The sequence below is a fragment of the Halichoerus grypus genome, chromosome 13 (assembly GCF_964656455.1).
Source record: "Halichoerus grypus chromosome 13, mHalGry1.hap1.1, whole genome shotgun sequence".
NCBI classification, from domain to species: Eukaryota; Metazoa; Chordata; class Mammalia; order Carnivora; family Phocidae; genus Halichoerus; species Halichoerus grypus.
In genome coordinates this window covers 46,978,294-47,005,526 of record NC_135724.1, presented here as the reverse complement: position 1 = coordinate 47,005,526, position 27,233 = coordinate 46,978,294, and the positions used below count along the sequence as shown (strand labels likewise).

Here is a 27,233-nt window from a genome sequence, read left to right as displayed (position 1 = left end):
TTGGGTACTAAAAAGAGCACTCAATAAAAATGTGTTGAATAAAATGATCTAAAACAAATATCCAGATTCTTAGTTCTACTTTTGACTTCCTGTCCTTTTCTTATACGTCCCCCAATAGGCCCCTGACTGGCACATTTTTTTTTTTTATAAAGATTTTTATTTATTTGACAGAGAGAGACACAGCGAGAGAGGGAGCACAAGCAGGGGGAGTGGGAGAGGGAGAAGCAGGCTTCCCGGTGAGCAGGGGGCCCGATGCGGGGCTCCATCCCAGGACCCTGGGATCAAGACCTGAGCCGAAGGCAGACGCTTAACGACTGAGCCACCCAGGCACCCCTCACTGGCACATTTTTGTCATGCACTGTGCCTCAGCCTTTCTTTCTGATATGCTCTTTTCCCTTTCATCTTTTTCTTTAGAAATTCTTGGCTAATTTTTTTTTTTTTTTAAGATTTTCTATTTATTTATTTGACAGAGACAGCGAGAGAGGGAACACAAGCAGGGGGAGTGGGAAAGGGAGAAGCAGGCTTCCGGCCGAGCAGGGAGCCTGATGAGGAGCTCGATCCCAGGACCCTGAGACCATGAGCTGAGCCAAAGGCAGTCGATTGACTGACTGAGCCACCCAGGCACCCCTAGAAATTCTTGGCTAATTTAATCGGAACTCCAATAACTTCTCTTGGTTGATTCTCTCTCCTGTTTCTTTCTTATCCTGAATTGAGAGATCCATTTAATTTCTGGTTACATCCATTTTCCCTCAACTATCTATACCCCAATTATAATCCTTTGAACCTTAAGAGGGAATGTGATTTCCACACACATTCACATAAATGTGCAACATTTGCCAAGCATAGGTCTGTATCCTAACATATAGTTATAATTTTGCCTTATTTTAATTTGGGGTTTTTGGAAGATTCAGAACACGTTCTGACCTGGAATAACAAAAATTGTGTGCTAAGGGAAACCATCAAGGTGGGTATCCTAGGGATCTCAAGCATAGACAGTCAGGGATCCTGGCTCAGAACTGCAATTTAAGGAGAACATCGCTATTCAGTGTTTATTTCTAGAATGTCTGAAAAGTCAACATGTACACATGTAGGGCCAGTCCCCTAGCCCAGGATGCCTGGGTTCACCACTCCTTAGCCTTGACACTCATTAGCTCTATGACCTCCAGCATGTTACTTCAGCTCTGTGTGCCTACATTCCATTAGCGGTAAAATCGAGATCATGCTAGAAATAGAATGCACCTCTCATGATTATTTTGAGGACTGAGAGTTAATACAGTACTTTGGACAATGCATGAATATAGTAAGTGAAATATAATGCTTGGCTATTTTTACCTGGTCACTTTACGAGAATCTACAAAACATCTAATCAAAACTTTTATTATGCAGTCCTATTTTTGCTCAGTGTTTTATAACACATTTTACACATTTTCACTTTTTATGCCCCGCTTCCTAACGACAAACTGCAGTAACAACAAAATCCGACCTCTCCACATCAGCTATTTTCTGTCCCCCACACCATCCCAGTTCAGAATTAACCCAGAAAATAGTGAACAGAAGCAGCCTCGTTTGTTTGGTGTTATGAACTGACTAGCACGCAGCTTAATTCAGTTTAACTAGATCCAGATGGTGTCTCGGGTCCCCCGGTGGGGAAGAAAGGGGAAGGCGGTGCGGCAACAGGGTACAGCCTGGCCAGAGGAAGCCACACCCGGCGCCTGCTCCGTCCCGCACGGGCGACCACGACCACTAGTCAGAGCCAGCAGCGCGGGCAGCCCCGGCCCCGGGCAGCGGCCGGAAGTGCGGGCCGCCGGGGGCGGGGAAAGGAGGCAAAACCCGGAGGCCCCGGCGGGCGGCCTATCAGAAGCGACGGTCCCAGCGGAGCGGGCGGAAGAGAAGAGATGTAGTTCCGGACGCGGCCGCGCCGCCATCTGTCACCTCAGCTCCGGCACCAGCAGCCTGTCGCCCCAGGACCGCCGCCTATTTTCTCGGCGGAGGCTGCTTCCCGGTCCTGCCACCTGTCTGCCTTGTTCTCGTCGCTGGCTTCTTTTCCAACATGGATCTGGTTGGAGTGGCAGCGCCTGAGCCGGGGTCCGCAGCACCCTGGGGACCCAGCAAGGTGAGTGGCGGTCGGAGCTGACGCACCTGCCTTGGTCACCCGGGAGGCCCGGAGAAGGTGGCAGGCACCGAGGCGGCTCCGCAGGCGACTCGGGAAGTTCTGAGCGGGACTCTGGCGACCTCGGGAGGTGGGGACGGGTGGCGGGGCTGCCGGGGTGGGATGGGAGAGGTGGGGAGGGCGGCCGCGGTTGCCAGTGGCCACTCTCGGCGGTTTGGGCTCTCTGGCTAGTTCTGCGCCTTGATTTCTGAACCTCCGTGGCAGATATTTGGGCAGGGCTGGCTTAGAGACTCTGACGTTTGAGGAATATCAAGCATGATCTTGTTTTTCACGGGCCAAGTGAGTCAGCCGAATAACATACAGAAAGCCCGACGGAAAGGTCATTTTGGCAGCTGTTTCCTTAACTTGACAAATGCGGTTGTCCGACTGAGACCGTTTCTTGTTTTTGAAGGAGTAAAAGGTAAGTCCAGGCGCACCTCCCTCCCCCAGGCTAATACTCGGGTGTACATTACACACTGTAAAAAACGGTTATGAATTCTCATCTGCTTGGGCTTTAATGTTTAAGCTTTTTCCTGTAATGACCAACTGTTAGGTTTATTTCACATTTGGTTTCTGGTTTTCAGACTGCTCCTTTGCATGATACTTTCATCAGAAGGATGAAAAGACTCCTCTGCCGCTGTATTGAGGGTTTGCTTGAAAGCAAGAGTGCTTCAATTGGGATGTTGTGTTCCTCAAATTAAGGTTGGAAAGAATCCAACTTTTATAGCTTCCTAATTGTTTTTCACATGCTGTCAGGGAATATCTGTTCCGTTTAAAGGGTCCCTCATTTTATTAGATCTTTAGGCTAGGCCTAAAGAGAAAAGAGAAATAATTGGCTATTAAAAGGAATTTATGAAAGTTTAATTAAAGTTAATTTTATGAACGTTCTCATACAACTGTAGGGAGAATTTAAGATAATCCTTTGGCAAATGTGGTTACATCTACATGTTATTTTGTGTTACTTCATCTATTAAGCCTTGTTTACAAGGCCAATATCAGTAGACATAAAAAGACAAAATCAGTAGCCAGATACTAATAAATGTATGCTTTACATGTTAAATTCCTTCAGTTAAGCACCCAAAGGCTGATAAAAATGTCAAATGAGACAAACATTGGTCAGGATACCTAATGTCAGAACAAATTTCACTTACAAAGCTAATTCAGTAATAAAATATTTGTTATCAGTCATATTTTCATTTAAGTATGCATCATCAGAAATATAAAATTTCATTTTCATCATTCAACAAAAAAATAATACTGGGGTTTATTGATATTCTACTAGGAAGACAGCATTTTCACAGCCCGAACAGTTAGATGCTACAAGTATCTCTTAATCCTTTCCTCCTCTAACCTCTTGGAAGACCTGATTATCAAAGGCTTCGTGGATGAGGTGGAGATTTGAGGAAGGTCTTGAAAAATGTAAAGAATGTCAAAGACAAGCGATTCTCAAAACTTTTTGGTCAGGACTAATTTATACTCTAAAAAAATCATTGAGGACCCCAAATTGTTTATATTGGTTACATCTGTTGATATTTATCATATTGGAAATTAAAACTGAGATATTGAAAAATTTTTATTAAGTGATTTAAAAGTCATTATGTGTTAATATAAATAACATTTTTATATGTAACCCCCCATTTTCCAAAACAAAAAAATTAGTGGTGTAGTATTGTTTTGTATTTTTGCAAATCTCTTTAATGTATGATTTTTTTAAAAGATTTTATTTATTTTTTTTAGAGAGACTAGAGAGAGAGCGATAGTGAGCATGAGCTGGGGAGGGACAGGGAGGGAGGGAGAAGCAGGCTCAGGGCTCCATCCCAGGACCCCAGGATCATGACCTGAGCCAAAGGCAAACGCTTAACCGACTGAGCCACCCAGGTGCCCCTAATGTCTGATTTAATAGAAGACCTTTTTTAGTCTGTTGTGGGATGTTTTATTTGAAATATATGAAGAAAATCCATCCTCATAGATGCATAGATTATAGCCGATATAATCAAAGATGGCTAATAAAAGCATAGTAGATGTACTGAGAACAAACTGAACTAATCTCTAAAAATGCACATTTATATCCTAAACTTACTACCTTAGAATTTTGGAAAATGCGAGAATATTCAAGTACATATTTCACAAGCCATCAGAGTGCTGTTATCAGATCTGCTGTAGACTGGAAAACTCCACTGTGCAGTCTTGAGAGAATAAGACTGGAAAAGACAGAGAATGTCTTAGTACAAAATAATTTTGATCTCACAGACACCCTGAAAGGGTTTTGGGGACACCTCCCCCAGGGTCATGGGGTGCCAGTTATAAAATGCCAAACTGCTATTATGGACAAAGAATTTTAGTGGATATTCCAAGAATGGAGGATTGGCAAACTGTAGGCAGAAGTGAGGAAATGTGTAGCTCTGTTGGAAAGAGAACTGTAAAAAATGAATTCATGGTACTCCTCAGAACTGTCAGGGTCATCAAAAACAAAGTCTGAGAAACTCAACAGCCAAAAGGGGCCTAAAGTGGCATGATGACTAAATGTTACATGGTATGCTGGATAGATACGATCCAGAAGTAGGGAAAGGACCTTACAGAAAAACAGAGGAAATCTGAATAAAGTATGGACTTTAGTTAATAATAATATACAAATATTGGTTCATTAATTAATGGCAAATGTACAATACCACCACAGGGGAAACTGAGTATGGGATATTTGGGAACTCTGCTATGTTTGCAATTTTTCTATAATTCTAAAACTACTCTAAGATTAAAAGTTAAAAAAAAAAAAAAAAAAGATTAGCGTTTTATAGACCCAAGTGATGTTTTCCAGAGACCCTTGTCTTGAGAAGTAAAATTACCCACTTAAATATTCTACCCAAATTATATCTTTTAGTTGCATGGGCAGAAAAGAGACCTTCCTGTGGGTTATGATTCTCTTGACTTGCTTCAAGTTGAGGATTGAATTTTTGTTATTATGTGCCTCCTTCATATTTACTGTTTTTTATTTACTTGATTCTTCCCCACAGTGGTCTGCAGGATGAGTAGCTAGGTGTGCATCTTTAGGAGATGTAAGGAAAGGGAGATAATTTCCCTCTAATCTGCAGCCCCCCTGGTGTTGAAGAACGTGGTAATAGTAAAGAACTCCAAGGACCAGAGTTCAGTGGTGGGTTTTCCAGAGGAGAGGAAAACTGGTCAGGTCTCAGAGGTCTCAAGCAAACAGGAATGAAACAATCAGGGAGCTGGTTATGGGCTTGATAGATGTCATTTAAAGCAGAATAACTAACTGGGAATGATTGTGTGGGGTTTCCCATCAGATCTTGATGCTGTGGGGAGTTTATGCTGATGAAGGGAATAGTGGGAAGTGACATTAGATAGTGAAGGCAGAGCAAGATTATGGAGGGCTTTTTTTCTCTATCTCCTTAAATTTATTATTATTTTTAACATTTAATAAAGTTTCTCTATTCACAAAGAGTGTTTTTGATTTATTGAGGAGTTACAAGATGATGACAGATGATTCCTCTATATATATCCTCTGGTGCCCATTCATAGGAGGACCTCCCAATAAATTTTCTGAGGCCTCCTTGAAATGGTGAACCCCTCGTGCCCATGGCGGATTGCTCCCTGTCTGGCAGCTGTCTCTCATACAGCCTAAAAATTTTTATGGAGGGTTTTTGACTGCTGGTTTGAGGAATTTGTATTTGACTTAAGAGTGTGGAAGTTGGCAGCCTTTGTTACCTTATTTACCTTTACCCATGCAAGTTGTCCCAGTGTGAGTCTGCCCAGCTGAGCTGGTCAGCAGAGGTAAAAGGCGGGAAAGTACAGCTCTAGAGTACAAGGCTCCAAGAAGCAAGATCAGTAGGAGCGGGTGATTCGGATATCGTGGTGCTCTCTGGTGGTCTCTATGTGTTTCCCTTTCTGGTTCAGTCTATCTTGGATTTAGGTCAGTCTCTGCCTCAAAATAATAGTCCCTGCTTGTCAGTTTTGCCTCTTCTGAGAAATTGTCAGCTAATACTTTATTTAACATCTTAGTAAAATTAATTGACTGCTGGCAAACAACTAGAAGCACCAGAAGTGGCTGGCCAAAGGGGCCAACTTCAAGATGGAGAAGGGGATGTTCGAATAGTAGGGGTGTAGAAAGGCATCAGATCTCTGCAGCTTGGGGACAGCCTGGCAGTTCTGTGAAATATTTCCAGTGTTTCTTTTTGGCACATGTTATTCAGTGAATACTTGAGTGCCTCTTTACATCTGAAGCTCTATGCTGGGCTCTGAGAATGAGAAGACCCTGCCCTTCAAGGGGCTTATGTTGTATTGTGGCTGATACATGAACTCTGATACAATCACTGGTCCTGCACTTAAATGTATTTGCACAGTGGTATGGGAGCACAAAGGCAAGGATCTGATTTCATCTGATGAAATTGAGAGAGCCTTATGGAGTTGGTGATGCTTACTCAATTGGAGGAAATAGAGGAGGAAGAAAATCCACTGAGAGAAGAGCATGTGTGAAGGCATGGGGGGGTGAAAGTGTGCCGCTATTAGCATATGATTTTTGTTATTAGAGCATAGGGTACGTAAGGGCTGAGACTGGAAAGATAAAGTAGGTCAAATTGTGAAAGGCATTCATTGTTGAGGAATTTGGATTTCATAGTGCAGGCGGTATAGAGGTTTGCTTCTCACATTCCAGGACAAGGTGATTAGGGATGCAGTATAGCAAAATGCTGAGGGCAGCCCCTTAAGTTCTCCTGTCTTGGTTCAAATCTACAGTGTTATCTTGAGTTAAAAAACCTTTCTGTGTTTCAGTTTCTAAGTCTATAAAGTGGGGATGATATGGTAACTACGCAGTGGTTGTGGGTCTCAAATAATTATGCAAATTATGTATATTAGGCAAGTGATTCAAATATAGTGAATATTCTAGTGTTGTCTGTTATTCTATTGTCATTGCAAAATGTGGTTGACAGATCTGAGTTAGAGAATACAGCCATTTGCCTTTTGGAGCCTGGACTTTGAAACTGATCAGACCAGACATTTCTAGGTGGGGGGGGCAGCATTATGTATTCTACCTAGAGGATTCAGAGGGAAGTCAGCAGGAGTCATTGGCCAAGAGATAGCTATATTCTCCAGATTACAGAGAACTTCAAGATTCTAGACCTCAAAAGCCTCACCAGGAGAGTACTCGATTGCACATGAAGATCTGAGTGAATGAAAGTCACACCAGACCTTGAGAAAACCTTCCTTGTTTTCTCCACATCTGGGTTTATGTGAGGCTGGAATAATTGTGCAGTAGGCTAGTATAGGTATGTGCTGGGTGCATCTCATTAATCTCAGGATGAGACTAGATAAAACTTGATTCTGATTCACTTAGGCATAAATACAGTTATCATTTATCACCCTTAAGAGCTTCATCCTAACAACCTGAACCAAGTAAATTCCTGAGCCTCAGTGCTATGGAACCTGAGCAAGGGTGGTAGGCCAGCTAGAGGACCTAAACTTGACTTAAAAGTTTTTGGCTAAAACAGATATCATCATATGCTATATTCTAAATTCTAAATTAGACACTCAGCAGTAGTTAAGGAATGAGTTTGGACTTTATCCTAAAGGCAGTGGAAAACCTTAAAACAATCAAGAGCTGTAAGTAAGGAAACCGAACTAATCAAATCTGCATTTTAGAAAAGCCGTTGTGCTATGGTGTGAAAAATGGAAACAAGCAGGACTGGAAACAGAAAGATTAGTTAGGACTCTCTTATTAGAGTAGCCTGGTGATGGGAGGGTGATACCTTGGAGTAGAATCTCAGAAGGGAGATAGAGAAAGCTGGGTCAGTTCAAGAGAGATTTAGACATATTATTCAATATTAGTGGTCTTAATCACTAGACTATCAAATGTAATCATTTGCTGCTGCTAAGTAAAGCTTGCCCCCTCAAAAATTAGGAATTGTGAAATAAACTTAACGGTTTGTATTTCAAAAGGGCTGAGATAGTGATGTCATTGAGGAAGGCTAACTGGCTGATTGTCCAAGAAGAATCTCACAGAATATTGCTTTGTTGTAGTGGCATTGTTTCAAGACTGTTTCTCAGCTTCTAAAGTTCAGAAATGTAGTTTTTATTGTTTGTCATTGTTATTTTTGTTTTAACATATCCCAGATGTCTTGAAAGGGGCTGACATACACTTTACACATGTAGAAGATTTACTCCTTAAATTAGAATGAGGTCTAACTTCTAAGTGGGTTTTGAATTGTGCTAGTTGGTGTAGTCTGTCCTAAAAGAGAATCTACAGGGGCATTTGCTGGCTCAGTTGGTAGAGCATGCAACTCTTGGTCTCAGGGTTGTGAGTTCCAGTGCCATCTTGGGTATAGAGATTACTTAAAATATTTGAAAAAAAAAAAAAAGAGAGGGAGACAGACAGTCTACATGGGAAGCCAGATTAAAAGCAGATTATTTTGTGAGCATGGAATCAGAACAGGGTAGTTGCATGAACTCATCAGGTAGTGGGGTGATGCTATATATGCAGGAGCCTGATGTTCTTCCTCAACTAAAAGGACACACCTACCAAACAGGTTAGAAAGTGCTTTTGACAGATCTAGTTTACATTTATCTTTGATTAGATTTGAGCTGGGAGATATTTTTACTTTTTTAGAGATTTATTTTATTTATTTGAGAGAGAGAGCACCCCTGTGAACCGGGGCGGGGGGAGGTGGGCAGAGGGAAAGGGAGAGAAATCTCAAGCAGACTCCCCTGCTCAGCATAGAGCCTGATGTGGGGCTCAATTCCACGACCCTGAGATCACAACTCGAGCCAAAATCCAGAGTCACATGCTTAACTGACTGAGCTACCCAGGCGCCCTATTATTTTTACTTTTTAGATGATTTCTCTAAGTAGGTAATTATTTATTTTGGGTTGATTTTTTTTAATTCTCAAAAGATAATCCTATTTTCAAGTTTGGAAGGTACTTTAATTTCATGATTATGAATTAACCCCTCCCTTTTCTTTAAATAGTGTCCATGGGCTACCACTCAAAATACAATATCTTGTTCCTTGGCTGACGTAATGAGTGAACAGCTGGCTAAAGAATTGCAGTTAGAAGAAGAAGCTGCCGCTTTTCCTGAAGTTGCGTAAGTAAAATTCATAAAGAATCTATATTGTCTAGCAGCTTTTTATTAAAGTTTTAGGATTTGATTAGTGATTGTCCTGGCCAATGATTAAGAAACACATTTTGAAAAGCAATGTGGTAGAAAGAGTACCATACTGGGAGTTCACCGATATTTGAGTTTTGATCCTGATTCTGTGATTAGTCGTCAATACTATCTTGGGCAAACCACTCTGTTTCTCTGGGTTTTAGTTGTTACAGCAGTTGAGCCACATGATCTCCAAATTAGCAAATAGTGAAGTAGGATACAGTTTTGATCAAATGCTTGTATTTTATCTTTTCATCCATGTTCTTTCTCCAGAACACAGAACAAATGAGGTTTGAGTCTCGGTTTAGATTTTATTGTAGCCCCTTTAGCTTTCTCTTGCAGCTCTCTTAATCCTAGTTGGTGCTCTCACAAGTGCCTAACATTGGTCAGAGGGCAGCTGGACGGAAGGTAAATGATGTGATCAAGTTTTTCCCATTGCTTCTTCAGTACAATTTGTAACAGTGAAAAGGCACTCTTCTATCATGATAGGTAGCATCTGTTTATGCAAGCACATTATTTTAGTTTATGTTGCCTTATTTTGAATAGTGTCACTGAAGGACCATTTATTACTGGAGAAAACATTGACACTTCCAGCGACCTAATGCTGGCTCAGATGCTACAGATGGAATTTGACAGAGAATATGATGCACAGCTTAGGCGTGAAGAAAAAAAATTCAATGGAGATAGCAAAGGTACTGTGACCTTATTATAACACCTCCATTGGGTGGCAGAAACTGCTTGTAACGTGCTCCTCAGTAAATCTTCACCTATTTTTGCCTTTTAAGTTTCCATTTCCTTTGAAAATTATCGAAAATTGCATCCTTATGAAGACAGTGATAGCTCTGAGGATGAGGTTGACTGGCAAGACACTCGTGATGATCCCTACATACCAGGTATCAATACTTTTATTTTCTGGGGGTTGGGGTAGGACAGGGACAGAGGAAGACTAAATTTTCCAATGGATCCTTGTATTTTATATTTATCTTTGAATCTCATTTGGTAAGTTATTGTTAGATTCAAGTATCTTTTCAGACAATATTGAATGCAACAATTTAGTCTTTGCTACTTTTACATAAACTTGGCTTGTCTTAATCGCCTTTAGCAAAACCAGTTCCTACTCCCAAAAAGGGTTTTATTGGAAAAGGAAAAGACATCACCACCAAACATGATGAAGTAGTATGTGGGAGAAAGAATACAGCCAGAATGGAAAATGTAAGTTACAGGAAGTATTATCACTGAATCAAGAGTTTTATTGGTATGTTAAAAACATGGGATTCTAAATACAATATGTTTTCAACTGTACTTCTATAAAAAATTTTTTAAATTAATCAACTAATTAAAAAAATACAGTATCTTAAATTTCTAAAAATATACTTCATAAGGACGGATCTAAAGATGTTGTAGATGATAATATAGCAATACCATGAAAACTGAGCCACTAATGAGAATGTACCTCAGAATAAAATTCTATAACAATATTAAGAAAACCGGTTTGATTTGCATGGATTCTAAAATTAAGAAATAGTTCTTATGAAAGTAGAATATTTATTTTTCAGCATATTATTTTCCAATAGCACCCCTACCCAAGAAACAGAGACCAGTGATGATTGGGGGTTAGGGATGGGAGAGAGAAATACCCTTTTATATTTGTTGAATTTTTTAATCTTATGCCTCAACTACCCCTGCAAAATCAGAAATAAAATGTAATTTAAAAAAATTTAAAAAAGAAAAATTAGCATTCTTCCTCCTTTATGAATCTTGTGGTTAATAGAAAACATTTAGACTTTAGAACACAAATACTTAAGTAAACTTATTTATTTATAATTTTTTTAATGCTTTATTTATTTATTTTAGATTTTATTTATTTGTCAGAGAGAGAGAGAGCACAAGCAGGGGGATCAGAAGGCAGAGGGAGAAGCAGGCTCCCCACTGAACAAGGACCCTGATGCAGGACTCGATCCCAGGACTCTGGGATCAAGACCTGAGCTGAAGGCAGTCTCTTTTTTTCTTTTTTTTTTTTTTTAAAGATTTTATTTATTTATCTGACAGAGAGAGACACAGCGAGAGAGAGAACACAAGCAGGGGGAGTGGGAGAGGGAGAAGCAGGCTTTCCACTGAGCAGGGAGCCCGATGCAGGGCTCGATCCCAGGACGCTGGGATCATGACCTGAGCCGAAGGCAGACGCTTAACGACTGAGCCACCCAGGCGCCCCTGAAGGCAGTCTCTTAACCGACTGAGCCACCCAGGCGTCCCAATGCTTTATTTTTTAAAGTAATCTCTGCACCCAGTGTGGGGCTCGAACTCATGACCCCGCAATCAAGAGTCACGTGCTCCACTGACTGAGCCAGCCGGGCGCCCCATAAACTTATTATTAAATTCTAGAAATAGTCCAGATCTGACTCTAGAACAACCCTCTCCAGTAGAGCTTTGTGTGATAATAGAAATGTTCTATATCCGTATTAACTAATAGTAACCGTATTTGGCAATTGAGCACTTGAAATTTGAGTGATGCAACCAAGGAGCTGAATTTTTAATTTAATTTTAATTTATTTAACTTTAAATACCTACATGTGGCTAGTGGCTACCATGTTGGGCAGTAATCTCTAGAACATAATTGTCATGGTGTGGGCATAGCTTGCTATATTAACCCACTCCTCGAAAATAATTAGTTATAAGTTTGTATTTCTTTGGTAAGATTTGGGGTAGCCTTAAAAATATAGTGTGTCCTTTGTCTAATGTAAAAGCAAGGTGCAGAGCATATGCTGAAATACCTTAGTTTTTAGATGTGATTCAGTATTGTCTGTGCTTTCCTTAAATAGCCTTCCTCTTCTTTCTGTTGGGTTTTTAGTGAGTTATTTTATTTTTTTCTCTGTAATACCTATGGGTTCTGCTTTTGTAGCCTAATCATCGACTGAGTAAGAAACCTGTTCCAAGTAAAGACTGATCTTGTTTTTTTGTTATTACCATCCCCATTTTAAAGTACTCAGATGTTAATTGTTTTCTTCTTTTTGGCAGTTTGCACCTGAGTTTCAGGTAGGAGATGGAATTGGAATGGATTTAAAACTATCAAACCATGTTTTCAATGCTTTAAAACAACATGCCTACTCAGAAGAACGTCGAAGTGCCCGCCTCCATGAGAAAAAGGAGCATTCTACTGCAGTTAGTATTCTTACATTTTTTTCTTTGATGGAAAGTTCATATTAGAAAACTTCATATTTGGGGAAGAAACAAAACTAAACTTCATGTCAAAACTGACATTTTAGTGGTCATAATTAATTAGAATATGAATGTTTTGAGATGTTAAAAAATCGTTTCTTGTTACACTGTGACATTTATAATTTAATTTCTAATGTCTTATGTTAGTGAAGATAGTATCTAATATCTTGAGAATAAAGTAATTTTTAAAACTTTAGAAAAAAACGAATAGTAACTACACTAGCAGAGCTATTTAAACTTTGAAGATAAGATTTTGACTAAGCGAGAGTCTGATTTTTAATAGTTCTTTTAGCTATTCACTTTCATAGGCATTGGAGTTAGTTATGGAAATGAAATGTATTTTGACAGCACTCTTTTTTAAGAGCCTGTTATATATACATCTAAGTAAATTAAGTCATAAAGGTAAAAAGAAGCATATATTTTGAATATACTAGATACTAGAAATGGCTCAAAAAATGTTTTGTTATTAATCAGTCATTTTCATTTATAGTGCTTTATCTTTTTCAGGAAAAAGCAGTTGATCCTAAGACACGTTTACTTATGTATAAAATGATCAACTCTGGAATGCTGGAGACAATCACTGGCTGTATTAGTACAGGAAAGGAATCTGTTGTCTTTCATGCATATGGCGGGAGGTAAATGAGCAAAATGCAGTACCATTGTGTCAATAAAATCTTAACCCCTTCTCCCTATATAAATGGATTTATGCAAAATCAGTGCTACCTGGCAAGCAGAGTAATTTAAAAAGTGTTTAAAAAGTGTCTAGAAAGTCTAGACAATATAAGGACATACAAAGAAAAATAATCATCCTAATCCTGCCATCTAGAGATAACCATTAATCAATTTATGTAGACTCCTTCAGTCTTTTTTTCTATGTATATATTATTTTCTACATTATTGTAATACTGTATCATACAGGCTGCTGTAAGTGACAGAGCAAAATTTACAGTTGGGTTTGTCTCAAAACCCATGGTCTTTAAACTATGGGGTCCTTTAGCACCAGGTTGAGGGGGATATGCTTAAATCAGTTACTGTTTCTTGCCCTTATAACTGTGATTCTTTAAGAAATACCAACTAAATAATGCTTGCATCATAAGGAAACATCTTGGAAAGATCTTACGCTATTTAGATCTTACCTGCTTCACTTTTGTTAAAAGGGCTTAGATGAGTAAAGAATGGCATGAGGAAGGGAGACATTTTTTAAAGTGGAGCCTGTTTAGAGAACGTGCTTAAGCCAGGAATGTGAAATCATCTGGTCACTTACTATTGAGGTCAACCAGCAAGGCTTACTACCTCAGAGATTCCTTTGCCTCAGTAATGTTTACAGACAAAAATGTTAAAATAGATTCCAGAATTATTCTAGCTCTTTTTAGGTTCAGAAGATATTTACTGTGTACTTAGGGGATTCAAACAATTATTAGTTAAGTCCTTGCCTTTGGTTTTCTTTTTCTTTTTTTTTTTTTGCCTTTGGTTTTCTCAACTATTTAACTAGTCTCCCTTTCTTTTCTTTCTTTCTTTCCTTTTTTTTTTTTTTTAAAGATTTTATTTATTTGACAGAGACACAGTGAGAGAGGGAACACAAGCAGGGGGAGTGGGAGAGGGAGAAGCAGGCCTCCTGCAGAGCAGGGGACCCAATGCAGGGCTCAGTCCCAGGACCCTGGGATCATGCCGAAGGCAGACACTTAACGACTGAGCCACCCAGGCACCCCACTAGTCTCCCTTTCTGTATGAGACATACGTGTGTAATCATATATTGAATTATACTGTTAAGTTTCAAAATGAAAAGGATAAAAATGAATGTTAGGATAAAATAGCTCAACATTTTTCAAGCTATGTGATCTGGAGCAATTTACTAAACCTTTTTTAAAAACTGACCCTTATTACCTCATAGGATTTTGTGGTGATAAATGAGATCATATTTGATAATGACTGGTATAAGGAAATTTTAATAAATATTTATTTTTTCCTTACTTTAAGCTTTGTTGCCCTCTTCCTAAATTTCCTTTAAGGGTTCCCTAAGACCAGGCAGATATAACTCAATGGCACAAATTAAAATGAGAGATTACTCATGGTAGAAATTAAAACTCTATAGAAAGGATTGAAATGGAAAGTAGCCATCATCTCATCAGCTCTCATCTCACAGATCTTTTCTTCAAAGATAACCACTGTTAACAGTTTTTAGTTTAGTCTCCCAGGAATTTTTATGCACATACCCCTAAATTTGTTTATACAAAATTTGTTTATACTCTCTTTTCGGGATCTTAGTTTTTCAGTTAATAGATCTTTCCAAGCTTATAGCATCCCATTTTTATAGTAGCACATTCCATTATGTTAATGGGCTTATGGCATAGCCAGGAGGAGAACATTATAGCAATAACTGTTATGGTTGATAAAAGATAATTACATAGTAGAGTACACAGATAGGAATATCCTTGTACATCTATAGGAATATCCTTGTACATCTACTTTGGTGTGCTTTTGCAAATATATCCTTAAACTGAATTCTTTGAAATTACTGGGGCACAGACTGTATGCACTCTTTTTCCTTTTTGTTGAATAGTGGAAGGCCTCAATGAATGGAGAGTACCAGCTGGCTTTTGTAGCAAGCAGCATGTCTTGCCTTCTTTTATTTATTAAAAATTAAAAAAAATTCTTACATGTCACACCAAAGGTCAGAAATCTTTAATTTGTGTTTATCTTTTAATTTTAATAGTAGGGCAAATGCAATTTCCCTAGGAGCTAGTCAGATCTACAGTTGGTTGTACGTTCTATAAGTGTTAGTAGATACTGACAGATTGCCCTGTGAGAAGGTTAACTAATTTATGCAACAGTATGAACCTGTTTCCCTCATCCTCATTAATGCTTATTAGTATTATCAAACTTAATATTTTTGTCAGTGTAAAAGATGAAAAGTACCATTTTGATATTTTGGTGTGTATTTATTTGTGATTAAGGTTGTACATTTTTTCCAAGTGCTTTATTGGCCATTTGTATTCCTTTGTCTTGTCAACTGCTTTGTTTATCCTTTGTCTGTTTCCCATTATGCTTAATGATACTTTGATATAATGAATGATCTCTCTTTCTTTCTGGTGGAATTGGTATTGTAATCTGTACTTGGGCATTTGTAATTTAGCAAAACTAGAGAGCATTAGGTTTTCTACAAGCTTTCTAAAAGTAAATGCTTTTAAAAGTTTGCTAGTTTTCTATGCTATGTAGCAAATTACCACAGACTTAGCAGCTTAAAATAACACTCACTTATTATTTCATAGTTTCTGTTGATCGGAAGTTGTAGCGGGCATGGTTTAGCTTGGCTCTCGGCTCATGGTCACACGGCTGTCATCTGGGTGTCGGCTTGGTTGCGTTCCTTATGGAGCTTGGGGTCCTCTTCCCTGTGGTTCAGTTCACTGCCACTGTAGGACTGTCTCTACTTTCTTGTTGGCTGTTGGGGGGGCGCTGCTCTCAACTTCTAGAGGGCCCTGCAGGTGCTGGTCATGCTGCCCTTTCACACAACAGGTCACTTCTTCAAAGCTGGCAGGAGAATCTCTCCCTCCAGTCTGCTAAGACTGTCTTAGACATTGGAGCGTAGTCCTGGGAATGACTATACCATCACCTTTGCCGTGCAGTGTCAGCTAATCGAGAGTGTCTGCTCCCCCTGCACTCGAGGGGAGGGAACTGTACAGAGTGTGTACACCAGGGATGGGATCTTAGGGGCCATCTTGGGACTCTGCCCACCATAAAGCTGTCTGGTTTCTATCACTTTCAGGTTGGCCAAGTAATCAACCATTATTGGAATAGTAACTTGTGCTTTATCCCTGAGCTCATAGAATGTACTTCCTCCCCACCCCAACCCCCTTCCAAGACAGTAATAAATAAGCAAAAAACATCAGATATGTGTTATGGTAGTTAAAATGTGGTGATGTCATGGCAACTGGTTCACTACTTTTTATTAGTAGGTCAGGAAAACTTCTCTGAGAAAGTGACATTTAAACTAAGATTTGAATGACACAGTACAGGGTACTGTGTAAAGATCAGGTGGAAGAACATTCTAGACTAGAGAACAGCTAGTGTTAATGCTTTAAGACAGGCACAAACTTGGTATCCCTGAGAGCCTATGAGAAAGCCAGTACACTGGGAGCACAGTTGTGAAGGGGAGAGAGGAGCTGGAGAAGTAAGCAGAGCTCAGACCAGGTAGGACTCTGTTAGCCTAGCCAGGGTAAGGAGCCTGCTCTAACTGTAGTGGGAACCAAAGCTGTGATTTGATTTTTGTTTTGAAGGATTACAAAGACGGCTGTGTGAAAAATGAATTATAGGAGGGGTAAGAGAAGAAGCAGTAAGGTCAGTTAAAAAGTTATTGTAGTAGTTTAAATAAGAGGGAACGGTGGCTTGGACTAAAGAGGTGTAGTGAAAATGAAGAATAGAAGAGACCATAGAGATGCGCTTTGAAGGTAAGAATCAACAGTGTGTGCTGTTGGATTGGATGGGTGTAAGAGGATACATTCTTGGCTAGAGCAGCTGGGTGGTGCCATTTACTGAGATGAGAGTGTGAAGAAAGGCAGGTTTAGGGTGCAATTAATAAGAATTTTGTTTTGGACATGTTAAGTTTGAGATGCCTGCTGGACATCCAAGTGATGTCAAGTAGGGATCAGGTAAATGGGCCTGAAGTTCTGGAGAATTGAGACTGAGGGTAGAAATGTAGGTGTTATCTGTATATAGATGATTTTTTTTTTAAGATTTTATTTATTTGAGAGAGAGAGCACAGAGAGAGCACGAGTCGGGGGTGGGGGGAGCAGCAGAGGGAGAGGGAGAAGCAGTCTCCCCACTTGAGCAGGGAGCCCAATGCAGGGCTCGATCCCAGAACCCTGGGATCATGACCTGAGCCAAAGGCAGACACTTAACCGACTGAGCCACCCAGGCGCCCCGGTATATAGATATTTAAAGCCGTGGGACTATGGGACACCTGGGGGGCTCAATTGGTTGAGTGTATGCCTTCAGCTCAGGTCATGATCCCTGGGTCCTGGGATCAAGCCCCACTTTGGGCTCCTTGCTCAGCAGGGAGCCTGCTTCTCCCTCTCCCCATCTTCTCGTGCTCTTTCTTGCTATCTCTCTCAAATAAATTCTTTTAAAAAAGTAAATAAATAAAGCCTTGGAGCTAAATGAAATTTCCCAGGTAGAGAAGACAGAAAGAGAATAGGTTGGATTACTCTAACCTGAGATGAACTGGCAGAAAAGGAATTAGCTGGGAAAATATGGTACAGAAGGAAGGGGTTGGGAGTTTGAGTCCTATTCTATCTTCTGGAAATAGAGTTCCTTTCTTTTCCAGACTAACATCCCTTCACATATTTAAAGGTAAATACTTGTTCACACTGCCACCACCATGTTTCAGGTCTTTCAGTGGCTCACTATTGAGGGAACATTACATTAGCATCCTAAGTAGGCTCCACACCTCTGGACTCTTCTGCCCCCTTCTATCCTGATATTATCGTTGACTTGATCTTCGTGAAGTCTGTCAAGCCCTTGATGATTCCTACCACCTTTAGGAATACATCCAGGCTTCTCTTTACACATCTGCCTCCATCCTGTCCCTCAGCTCTGATTTCTTTCATTTCCCCTTTCTAGCCAAGCCTCAACTATAGTGTTTCTTATTCCTCAGATGTGTCCTGTAGTTTCCAACTCTACTTTTGTTAATACTGAGCCTGTACTTGTTCATAGCCTACCCGTGGTTCTGGTTCAGTTGCCACCTATATCATGAAGCCTTGTCCGGCCTTCCCAATCCAAAGGGACCTGTCCTATTCATGTACTTCTATTCTCTCCTGCCCCTCCTTGCATATCCATAGGGCAAGGACCCCTTTACTCACCTTTTTATCTGTTAGAAGTGAAAGAGACATTTTAAAAAGCTATTCTATTTTGTTGCTTTTACTGAATTTTGCCCATAAACCATCCCAGGTAAATTGTAGCCTGTATGTCTTCATTGTTCCTCAAGTTTGATTTGATAGTCATTAAGTGAAGATTATATTATGGATTGTTGAAAACTGGTTGACAATTTATTTGAAAGTGTTTTATTTAAAAAGCCAAATCCTAAAAAATAAATAAATAAAAAACCAAGTCCTAAGGTTTTATTAAGACCCAAAACTTAAAAGCTTAAAAAACCACCAAAGCTTGACATTCTTAGAGAAGATAGATCTACTTTTGTATCATAGAATTTTTATTTTGAAATTGTTTTACTTATGAGCTGGCAACTTACACTGAATTTTTTTCCTTCCACTTAGCATGGAGGATGAAAAGGAAGATAGTAAAGTTATACCTACAGAATGTGCCATCAAGGTATTTAAAACAACCCTTAATGAGTTTAAGAATCGTGACAAATATATTAAAGATGATTTCAGGTTTAAAGATCGCTTCAGTAAACTAAATCCACGTAAGATCATCCGCATGTGGGCAGAAAAAGAAATGCACAATCTCACAAGGTAAAGAAAACCATTGTGCTAGAAGTTATCTAGGGTAATTACTTTTTTGTATTAGGCCTACTAGCCAGGCAAAAAAATCCATGCTTTCTTTTAAATTCATTTGTGGAAATTATGGAAGGCCTCGAAATTCTAGTGTTTAATGAGGCTTTCTGTAAGAAAATATTTCCTGGGTATAACCTGAATTCATACTTTTGGGATGAGTAAGTCATTTTCTTTTTTCTTTCCTCAGTAAAGTTTGAGGGAAGCAAAGTCATTTTCTGCCTAAGACATTTTGTATATGTCTACATGCTGTCATTGTTCAGCTTTCAATTAGGCTTATTATAAATAATGATTTTTTTTTGTTTCAGAAAATGTTTATTACATCTAATATTGTTAATTTGGTGGAGGCAGTCTGACCAGTCAAATTGTATTTTGCTTTATTAGACTTGGTTTTCAGTTCTCTAAGCAGAATTTATCAAGGAATTTATCAACCAAGTAATATAGTAATAATCTTTCTCAATAAACCTTCCATATCTTAATCTATTAAATGCTTAATTTTTATTTGTTCTGAAGATGTTTGCTTTCAAATGTAATTATCCATATTTATTAGTTGCAAAATTCTTCTAAATAGTAAGACTTGTAAGTAGAATAATCTTCTAAAAGGTCTTGCTGCCCTTCAATCTCTTTTCTATACCTGTGAGATCTCATCCCTGCCTTTCTTAAAATTCTCCAACAGTTTCTGTAGTCTTTAGTGTAAAGTTCAAAGGCCTTCTCTGGTGTGGAGCCCACCTGTCTCTGTAACCTCAACCCACATTGCCCTTCTTCCGACTCAAGATCCAGCTATGTTGATTGACACACATTCCCCAGATGGACACTGTTGAATGCCTCTGTGCATTTCCACAAGCTGCTTCCAGCCCTAGACCAGGTTTCCCCACACTGTCTTAATTTGGCTAATTCCTGTTCACCCACTTCTTATACTAAGGCTTCCTTGATGCTGCGTGCTCCCGTAGCTCCTACCCACACCGTGTGCCACACGACACCATCCTTGTCTCCTCATCTATCTGTGCCTGCCAGCAGCCCATGGCTCTGTAAGGGCAGAGGCTGGATTTTACCGTCTCTGCCTCCCCCAGCCCCTGGGCAGAACATAGTGCCAGCTCATTGCAGGCCCTTGTTAGATATTTGTTGAATAAGTGAAATATTCTCTCCTTCTGATTTTTACATTCTTAATTATTTCTTTCTGTGTAGAATGCAGAGAGCTGGAATTCCTTGTCCAACAGTTGTACTACTCAAGAAACACATTTTAGTTATGTCTTTTATTGGCCATGATCAAGTTCCAGCCCCTAAATTAAAAGAAGTAAAGCTCAGTAGTGAAGAAATGAAAGAAGCCTACCACCAAACTGTTCATGTAAGTTGTGCTTTTTATTTTTTTATTTTTAAATATTTTATTTATTTGACAGAGAGAGATACAGCGAGAGAGGGAACACAAGCAGGGGGAGTGGGAGAGGGAGAAGCAGGCCTCCCACCAAGCAGGGAGCCCGATGCGGGGCTTGATCCCAGGACCCTGAGACCATGACCTGAGCCGAAGGCAGACGCTTAACTGACTGAGCCACCCAGGTGCCCCTAAGTTGTGCTTTTTAAAGCGTTCACATACCAACTTTTAAAAAATATTTTGTCTAAACCTTAAAAAATTTCCTAAAATAATACTATTTTATGTTCATGTAACAAGGACAAACTGAAGTTTGTGACGGAATATTAACATTGAAGAATTGTCTTTAAATCAATGTGCTGCTGTCTTGAGTCACTGAAGAAAAATCAGAGCTAAGGAGCTCATGAAGCCTCATTGGTTAGCATTAGTGACATGGAAGCATAAAGCTCTTATTCACAAAACAATCTATGAAATAAAAGTTGACATTTCTACATTTGGCAGACAGATGTCATGCCTCATTAGTTTGTATGCCTTCTTGAATGTCCTAGCTCTTAACAGCTAAGAAAATGCCTGTCGTTGGGAAGTTGGCAGGGAGCAGATGTAGTCTCGTTATAAGAGTGATGATAAAAGGGGAAGATGGGAGGGAGTGGTCTCTCGTATGTGCACAGGTCTTAGAGCACGTCAGGAATCTTGAAGCCATTTATGCTTTGGGACAGCAGCTGAATTCCATCTGAGATCCTTCCAGCTTAAGAAAATGTTACTAAAACTGTCATTCTTCTCTAGTTTTGTTTTTGTTTTGTTCTGTTTGTTAAGTAAACTGTACCCCCAACACGGGGCTTGAACTCATGAGCCCAAGATCAAGGGTCACACGTTCTACCAAGCGAGCTGGCCAGGCACCCTGCCTCTGTAGTTGTTTTGATTGAATAGCAGAGAAGCCTCTGTGCTTTTTACGTGGTCTCTGCATAAAGCGTTCACGTCCTGCAGCAGCTTATGTGAATATGAAAGTGTTAGCCAAATAATTTTTTAAGACAGAGCTAGGGAGATAATCCAACTTTCTCTGCTTCCAAAAAACATTGAGAGGAAAATCAAGTTCATTTTTCTGGCTTCATTGGGTGGTGGGGTAACTGGGAAAGAGATGAAGTAGTGATAGGCTTTTCCTACTTGATTCTGTTGAGGCTGAGAAATAAAACATTAATGCTGATTTTTGCCATAAGAAATCAATAATGAATATATAATGCCACTTAATTTGTAAGACTACCTCTTCCCCACTATGTCTGGCAGGAAGTACTTTTTACCTTATATAAAAAGGTGAAAAAAATCTTTCACCCATTTTTATTGAAGGGAAGTGGCTTTTAGATCTTCTGGTTAGTGATCATAATATGGCTGCTTTCTTACTCTGTGGGGAACCAGGTCTGCCATTTGGTCTCCTGACCTCATTGCTGTCACATAGACAAGGAAATAAAGTGTCATACTCATTCCCTTCATTGTCTCAATGTTCCCCTGCCCTACCTAAAAACAAAAAGACAAAAAAAGCTCAGTGTTCGACTGTACAAAGTAAAGAGGAAATAAGTTCTTTAACCTAGTTTTGCTTTTTCTGGAAAGTATTGGTTGGCATAGACATTTTAGTTGCATAGGTAAATTAGAATTGTTGTTCATGTCCTAAATGTCTGCCTTGCCTCCTCACAGTTGATGCAGCAGTTATATAATGAATGTACACTTGTCCATGCTGACCTCAGTGAGTATAACATGCTGTGGCATGCCGGGAAGGTGAGGAGCACACTTTTTGTTAATGTTCACACAGAATGACTTGATGTAAATTACTGAATGTGTACTGAACGTATGCTCTGCCTTAAATAGGTCTGGTTGATTGACGTCAGTCAGTCTGTAGAGCCAACCCATCCGCATGGCCTGGAGTTCTTGTTCCGTGACTGCAGGAACGTCTCCCAGGTGGGCATGTAAGCTCATACATCTGTTTTATAGGATATAACAGGTTCAAATATTTTTCTCATCCCTAAGAAAAATAAGATGATCATATTCTTATAAATTGAAGGAAGCGTTAGGTTATCAACTGCTTTTGAGATAAAGATACAGAGATCAATTTGTCAGGTTTCATTTTCAACAGTAACTTGATTGCATGCCTCACATTTGGGCTATTGAATTTAATTTGCAAGGGAGTGAGTTTTTATTTTGACTGCAGATATTTAAGCAGTCAGGTAGACATTTAACATGCACAGTGCTTCGAGTGAAGCTGGTATTAGCAAGCCTCCGTGCTTACTGCCATTGTTACTACCATTAAAAGGAGAATAGTCTTCTTAGTGGTACTGTGTCTGATCACTGATTTCTGTGAGGTAGAGTAAACAGATTAGGGAAGGTAAAACTCAATAATCACAGAGTTGGGTCACATTTATTTGCTATTTCTAAAGGAAATTAATTGTTAGCAATAGATTCAGGCAAGAATGGTCTTTCTAAATGATCGAATAACTTCGTATTGGAAATAATTTCTGAACCTACTTAAAGATTATAATTCACGGGATTTAGTGAATATTTTGTCTACACATTCAAAGCAGTGCCACCCAATTTTATATATACCACTCATTTATAGCTATAGAAGGTGCATTGTGACAAATCCAGAAGGCAGCACGGATGTGTTCAAGAGGACAAATAGCAAGTAGAACCTGAGCAGCATAGTTAAATTTGAAACGAGAAAATCTGTGGTTTAAAAATTATGGAAGGAATTCACTGGTATCTTATGAGATACGGTGTATCTCATAAGATACAGTATATCTTATATACTATTATACATATACATATATATAGTATATACTATATTATAAGATATAGGGTATCTTATATACTATTCTCTGTTTTTTGTTTTCAAGAGAACCTTGCTATAATATCTTCTACTGACTTATATTTCTTTACTAGTTTTTCCAGAAAGGAGGAGTAAAAGAAGCCCTTGGTGAACGAGAACTCTTTAATGCTGTTTCAGGCTTAAACATTTCAGCAGATAATGAGGCTGATTTCTTAGCTGAGGTAATTCTGTGTGCCTGTTTTTCACCCTGCTAATAGAGAGCTGGATGGAGTAGATAGCGGAAACCCAGAGCTCATTTTCTTCGTCTTCTTTTAAGGTTTTGTTTTATTTATTTATTTATTTATGTATGTATGGATGGATGGATGGATTTATTTTTTTTAGAGAGAGAGAAAGTGCAAGTGGTGGGGTGAGGCAGAGGGAGAGGGAGAGAGAGAATCTCTAGCAGACTCCACACCCAGCGCAGAGCCTGATGCGGGGCTCGATCCCATGACTCTGAGATCATGACCTGAGCTAAAACCCAGAGTTGGATGCTTAACCAACTGAGCCACCCGGGCACCCCTCATTTTATCCTTTTATCCCCTCAAAAGCAAAAGTAGAGATTTTTCTTTCCTTGAGATGTTTTTGGTCCTTTCCAGACTTAAAACCTAGGATAGACTTACAGCAAAACACTTCTTCAAGGAATTCACGGTTCGGCTAAGATGGACAAATAACACCACTACCAGTGTACTCCTGTTGCCTCTATTTATGAATGAGGGAGTGGGCTGGTGCACAGTCTGGGTGATACAGAGAGCAGTCACACGTGGTCCCTGCCTTTAACTGACTAGAGAAAGTTGGCCGTGGTCATCCTTAGAAATGCCTAGTCATTACAATATGGATCTGCAGAACCATAAAAAAAAAAAAAAAAAACTTCCAACAGAAAAGTTCTCTTAAAATTGAACAAAAACCAAAAAGTGAAATAGCAGCTAATTAATCCAACAGTATACCAAAGCAGAGAATGTATAGAGTCTGTTCCAGAACTCCTCAGTGTGATTTGAATTTGGCCAGGCTGTGGTGGAACCTAAGGGCAGAGGAGAAGTCACAGGAAGATGGTAAATCTGACCTCTAGCACAGTACAGTTGCTCAGTAAGTAGGTGTTACTACGGTGGTTGAACCAACATTAGAATCTCCTTTTTCTTGTTTCCTGAAAGCTTTATGGAGTACACAGTAAGACATGTGATCCTAGTTGCTAGATTGATAAAGACACTAAATGTTGACTTTGATAATACAGTCAAGTAAAAAACAGACACGTGTGCGTCACCCTGTAATGCAGGTCTGTGAGACACTGTAATGTGTGTCACACACTGTAATTCAAGGCCAGTGTCCTTAGGAATGACCTAGTTTTAAGAGAGTAAAAATGCTGGTTCAATCTGAAGTGTGGTTTTTGTGAAGTAAGATTTTGACAAATGGATTCAATGTATTAATTTTGTAGATAGAAGCTTTGGAGAAAATGAATGAAGATCATGTTCAGAAGAATGGAAGGAAAGCTGCTTCATTTTTGAAAGATGATGGAGGTCCGCCAGTCCTATATGATGAATAGCACCAACACCCACTGCTTTCGTTGTTAACACGGTGGTGATTGTCAGCTGCCAATGGCCAATGAAGTTATGGGTGGCTTGAAATACCAAAACATAAGGAGTGTAAGATGGTGCTTCTGTGCTTTCCCCTTGTAACCCATGTGCCAGGTGTGTGGGATTGTAGCTCAGCATTGGGAGAATAAAATGTCACTACCTCTCGTCTTATGAACAGGATAATGTAATTCTTTAACAGCTATAGGTTATCTAGCTGAAATCAACCTGATTTTACAGGATTCGTGGTATAAAACGTTTTGATGAGAATTTTTAAAACTTAGGTAACATTTCCAAACATGGGAGGAAAGGACAGGTGTGTTTACAAGGAAGGCTTTTATTACAATATACTTGCTTTTTTTCACCTCCCTGTTTTGTGTTACATCTTTCCTCAAATATTTTATTGGCCTAAAATTAGCCCTTTTTAGTTTTTTTTCAGATTGTGACCATGATTCTAAAGGAAAATCTCTTCTCTTTAGTAGGTGACATAAATGGAAATTTGGTTTTAAAATAACTGATAGAAATAGAAGGTTATTGGTACGTCATGAATATGAACTGAATTTTTCTTTTCCATACTCATATCCAAGACAGGGCATCACAGATCTCTGAAAGAGAAAAATGCATAAGAACTTCTTAACTATTCAAAGTCTTTAAATTTAACTTTCAGTTTTTCTACATTCAGGTGAAGTGGTTAGGATAGAACTCATGGTGCAGCTGCTTTGCATTTATAATGAAAATGTAAATTATCTGAAGGGTGGAATATAATAATTAACCATGTTTGACATATTTTAATGAAGTCGGTGAAACAAAGTTCAGTTTACATTTCATTCAAACTATATACATAATTGATTTTGAGAGAAATAGAGCAAGCTAATTAGAAATATTAAATAATCACATGATGAAAAGTATATATAAAACAACTTGGTACCAAATTAACCAAGTAATTTGAACTACTGGCCTCCTTCCATAATTTTTAGTACTGGCTGGATGTCAGTTCTTAAATAAAGCAAGTACTATAGTGGAAAAGTACATTGGCTTTATTAGGGTTGAAGTTCATTAACGACAATGTAATCATTCCTCCTTACTGGAAAGTAACAATCTAAACATCATTTACACTTGAAAGCTTCTTTAACATTATTTTAAAATGCCAAATACATTCTTTCTAGAAAAATATTTATTTTTGTTTCTGTTATAACAATAGCTTTTAACTGCATTTCAGAGAAATGTGATTTTGGATGGATACTCGTTACATTTCTGAAATGTTTACTACTCTGAAACAAGGATTTAGATGACTGGTGATTATTGGCTTTACAGAAATTTCAGAGAACTAATTTTAAAAACCATGAGCCATTTAAAAATTGTTTTGTTTTCTGACATACTCTGACAAAGAGCAGCAAACCATTGCTGTGTGGCATTTTTGGAGTGTGCTGTGAACATGATTTTTAAAATATTAAATATGAAGAGAGCATTCTTTGTGTGGTTTCTTACTGTTCTTTATGTTAACTTATGTCCTGGCACCAAGTTACCCCTTCTGTATAAAATTAAGTAGTTAAGCAATTTTTTTCCCCATTCAGCTTCTCACATTTATATTTCAATAAATGACCTACTTCACATTACAAATAGGTTTTTCTCTTGTGTATCAGAGAGTAAATATTTCATTTAAGGGAAAAAGGAAGTGGGAGGTGTTGGTTTGCTAAGTAAAGACTCAAATAGGAATGACACAAAACCACAATTTGGAAACAAGGATATTTTGTTTCACTTCACTGGAAGTAGATACATGAATATCTCTTAAGTTACAGAAATAAGGATTATTGTAGAGGATTTTTATTTTTTTAAAGATTTTATTTATTTATTTGACAGAGACATAGCGAGAGAGGCATCACAAGCAGGGGGAGTGGGAGAGGGAGAAGCAGGCTTCCTGCTGAGCAGGGAACCTGATGTGGGGCTCGATCCCAGGACCCTGGGATCATGACCTGAGCCGAAGGCGGACGCTTAACGACTGAGCCACCCAGGTGCCCCTGTAGAGGATTTTTATATCAACAAAATAAGTCTTCGCATTTCCTTATAAAAAATCAACTTTTTAAAGTTGCTAAAAAAAAAAAGACATGCATGCTCATTTGAATTTAAATATTACAGGAATTCAGAAATGCTAAAGTAAAAGTCCCTTGTATTCCAGAAACCATTGTTTATAGTGTGGCATGCATCCCTGCCAATTTTTTCTCCTTCAGTATATGTTATTATTTTAAAATATCTAAACAGAAAGCAGGATGCAGTGAGGCAGCTTTTGGTGAAATGTTGGTCATGGTAGACCTCTAAGGAAGATGAAGGACATGCAGTCCCTAAGATATGTTAGAGGCAGGATATTTTTTGCTGCTCATTTAGGCTACAGGCATCAGAAGAGATTGGTATCTGTACCTTCTGAGATTCTGAGC

At 39.0% G+C, this 27,233-nt stretch overlaps 1 protein-coding gene across 6 annotated transcripts; it reads left to right on the top strand.

Annotated features, from left to right (window-relative positions):
* Positions 1 to 1,858: 1,858 nt before the first annotated feature.
* RIOK3 (RIO kinase 3) lies at positions 1,859 to 26,269 on the top strand. Of its 6 annotated transcripts, none has more exons than XM_078060508.1 (14): positions 1,861 to 2,113; positions 2,734 to 2,851; positions 9,122 to 9,237; positions 9,847 to 9,992; positions 10,086 to 10,193; positions 10,403 to 10,512; positions 12,316 to 12,459; positions 13,024 to 13,151; positions 18,783 to 18,980; positions 20,205 to 20,364; positions 22,072 to 22,152; positions 22,243 to 22,332; positions 23,311 to 23,418; positions 24,666 to 26,269. In XM_078060508.1, exons 3-14 carry the CDS (start codon positions 9,173 to 9,175, stop codon positions 24,771 to 24,773), a joined length of 1,446 nt encoding a protein of 481 aa, XP_077916634.1. In that variant the 5' UTR covers positions 1,861 to 2,113; positions 2,734 to 2,851; positions 9,122 to 9,172; the 3' UTR covers positions 24,774 to 26,269. The 6 variants fall into 6 exon arrangements, 5 of the variants coding, with proteins under 5 accessions (XP_035954029.2, XP_077916634.1, XP_035954027.2 ...); XM_036098135.2 differs by lacking the exon at positions 1,861 to 2,113 and adding an exon at positions 2,448 to 2,570; XR_013443357.1 differs by lacking the exon at positions 2,734 to 2,851 and having other exon boundaries at positions 1,859 to 2,113; positions 23,311 to 23,513.
* The last annotated feature ends 964 nt before the right edge of the window (positions 26,270 to 27,233 follow it).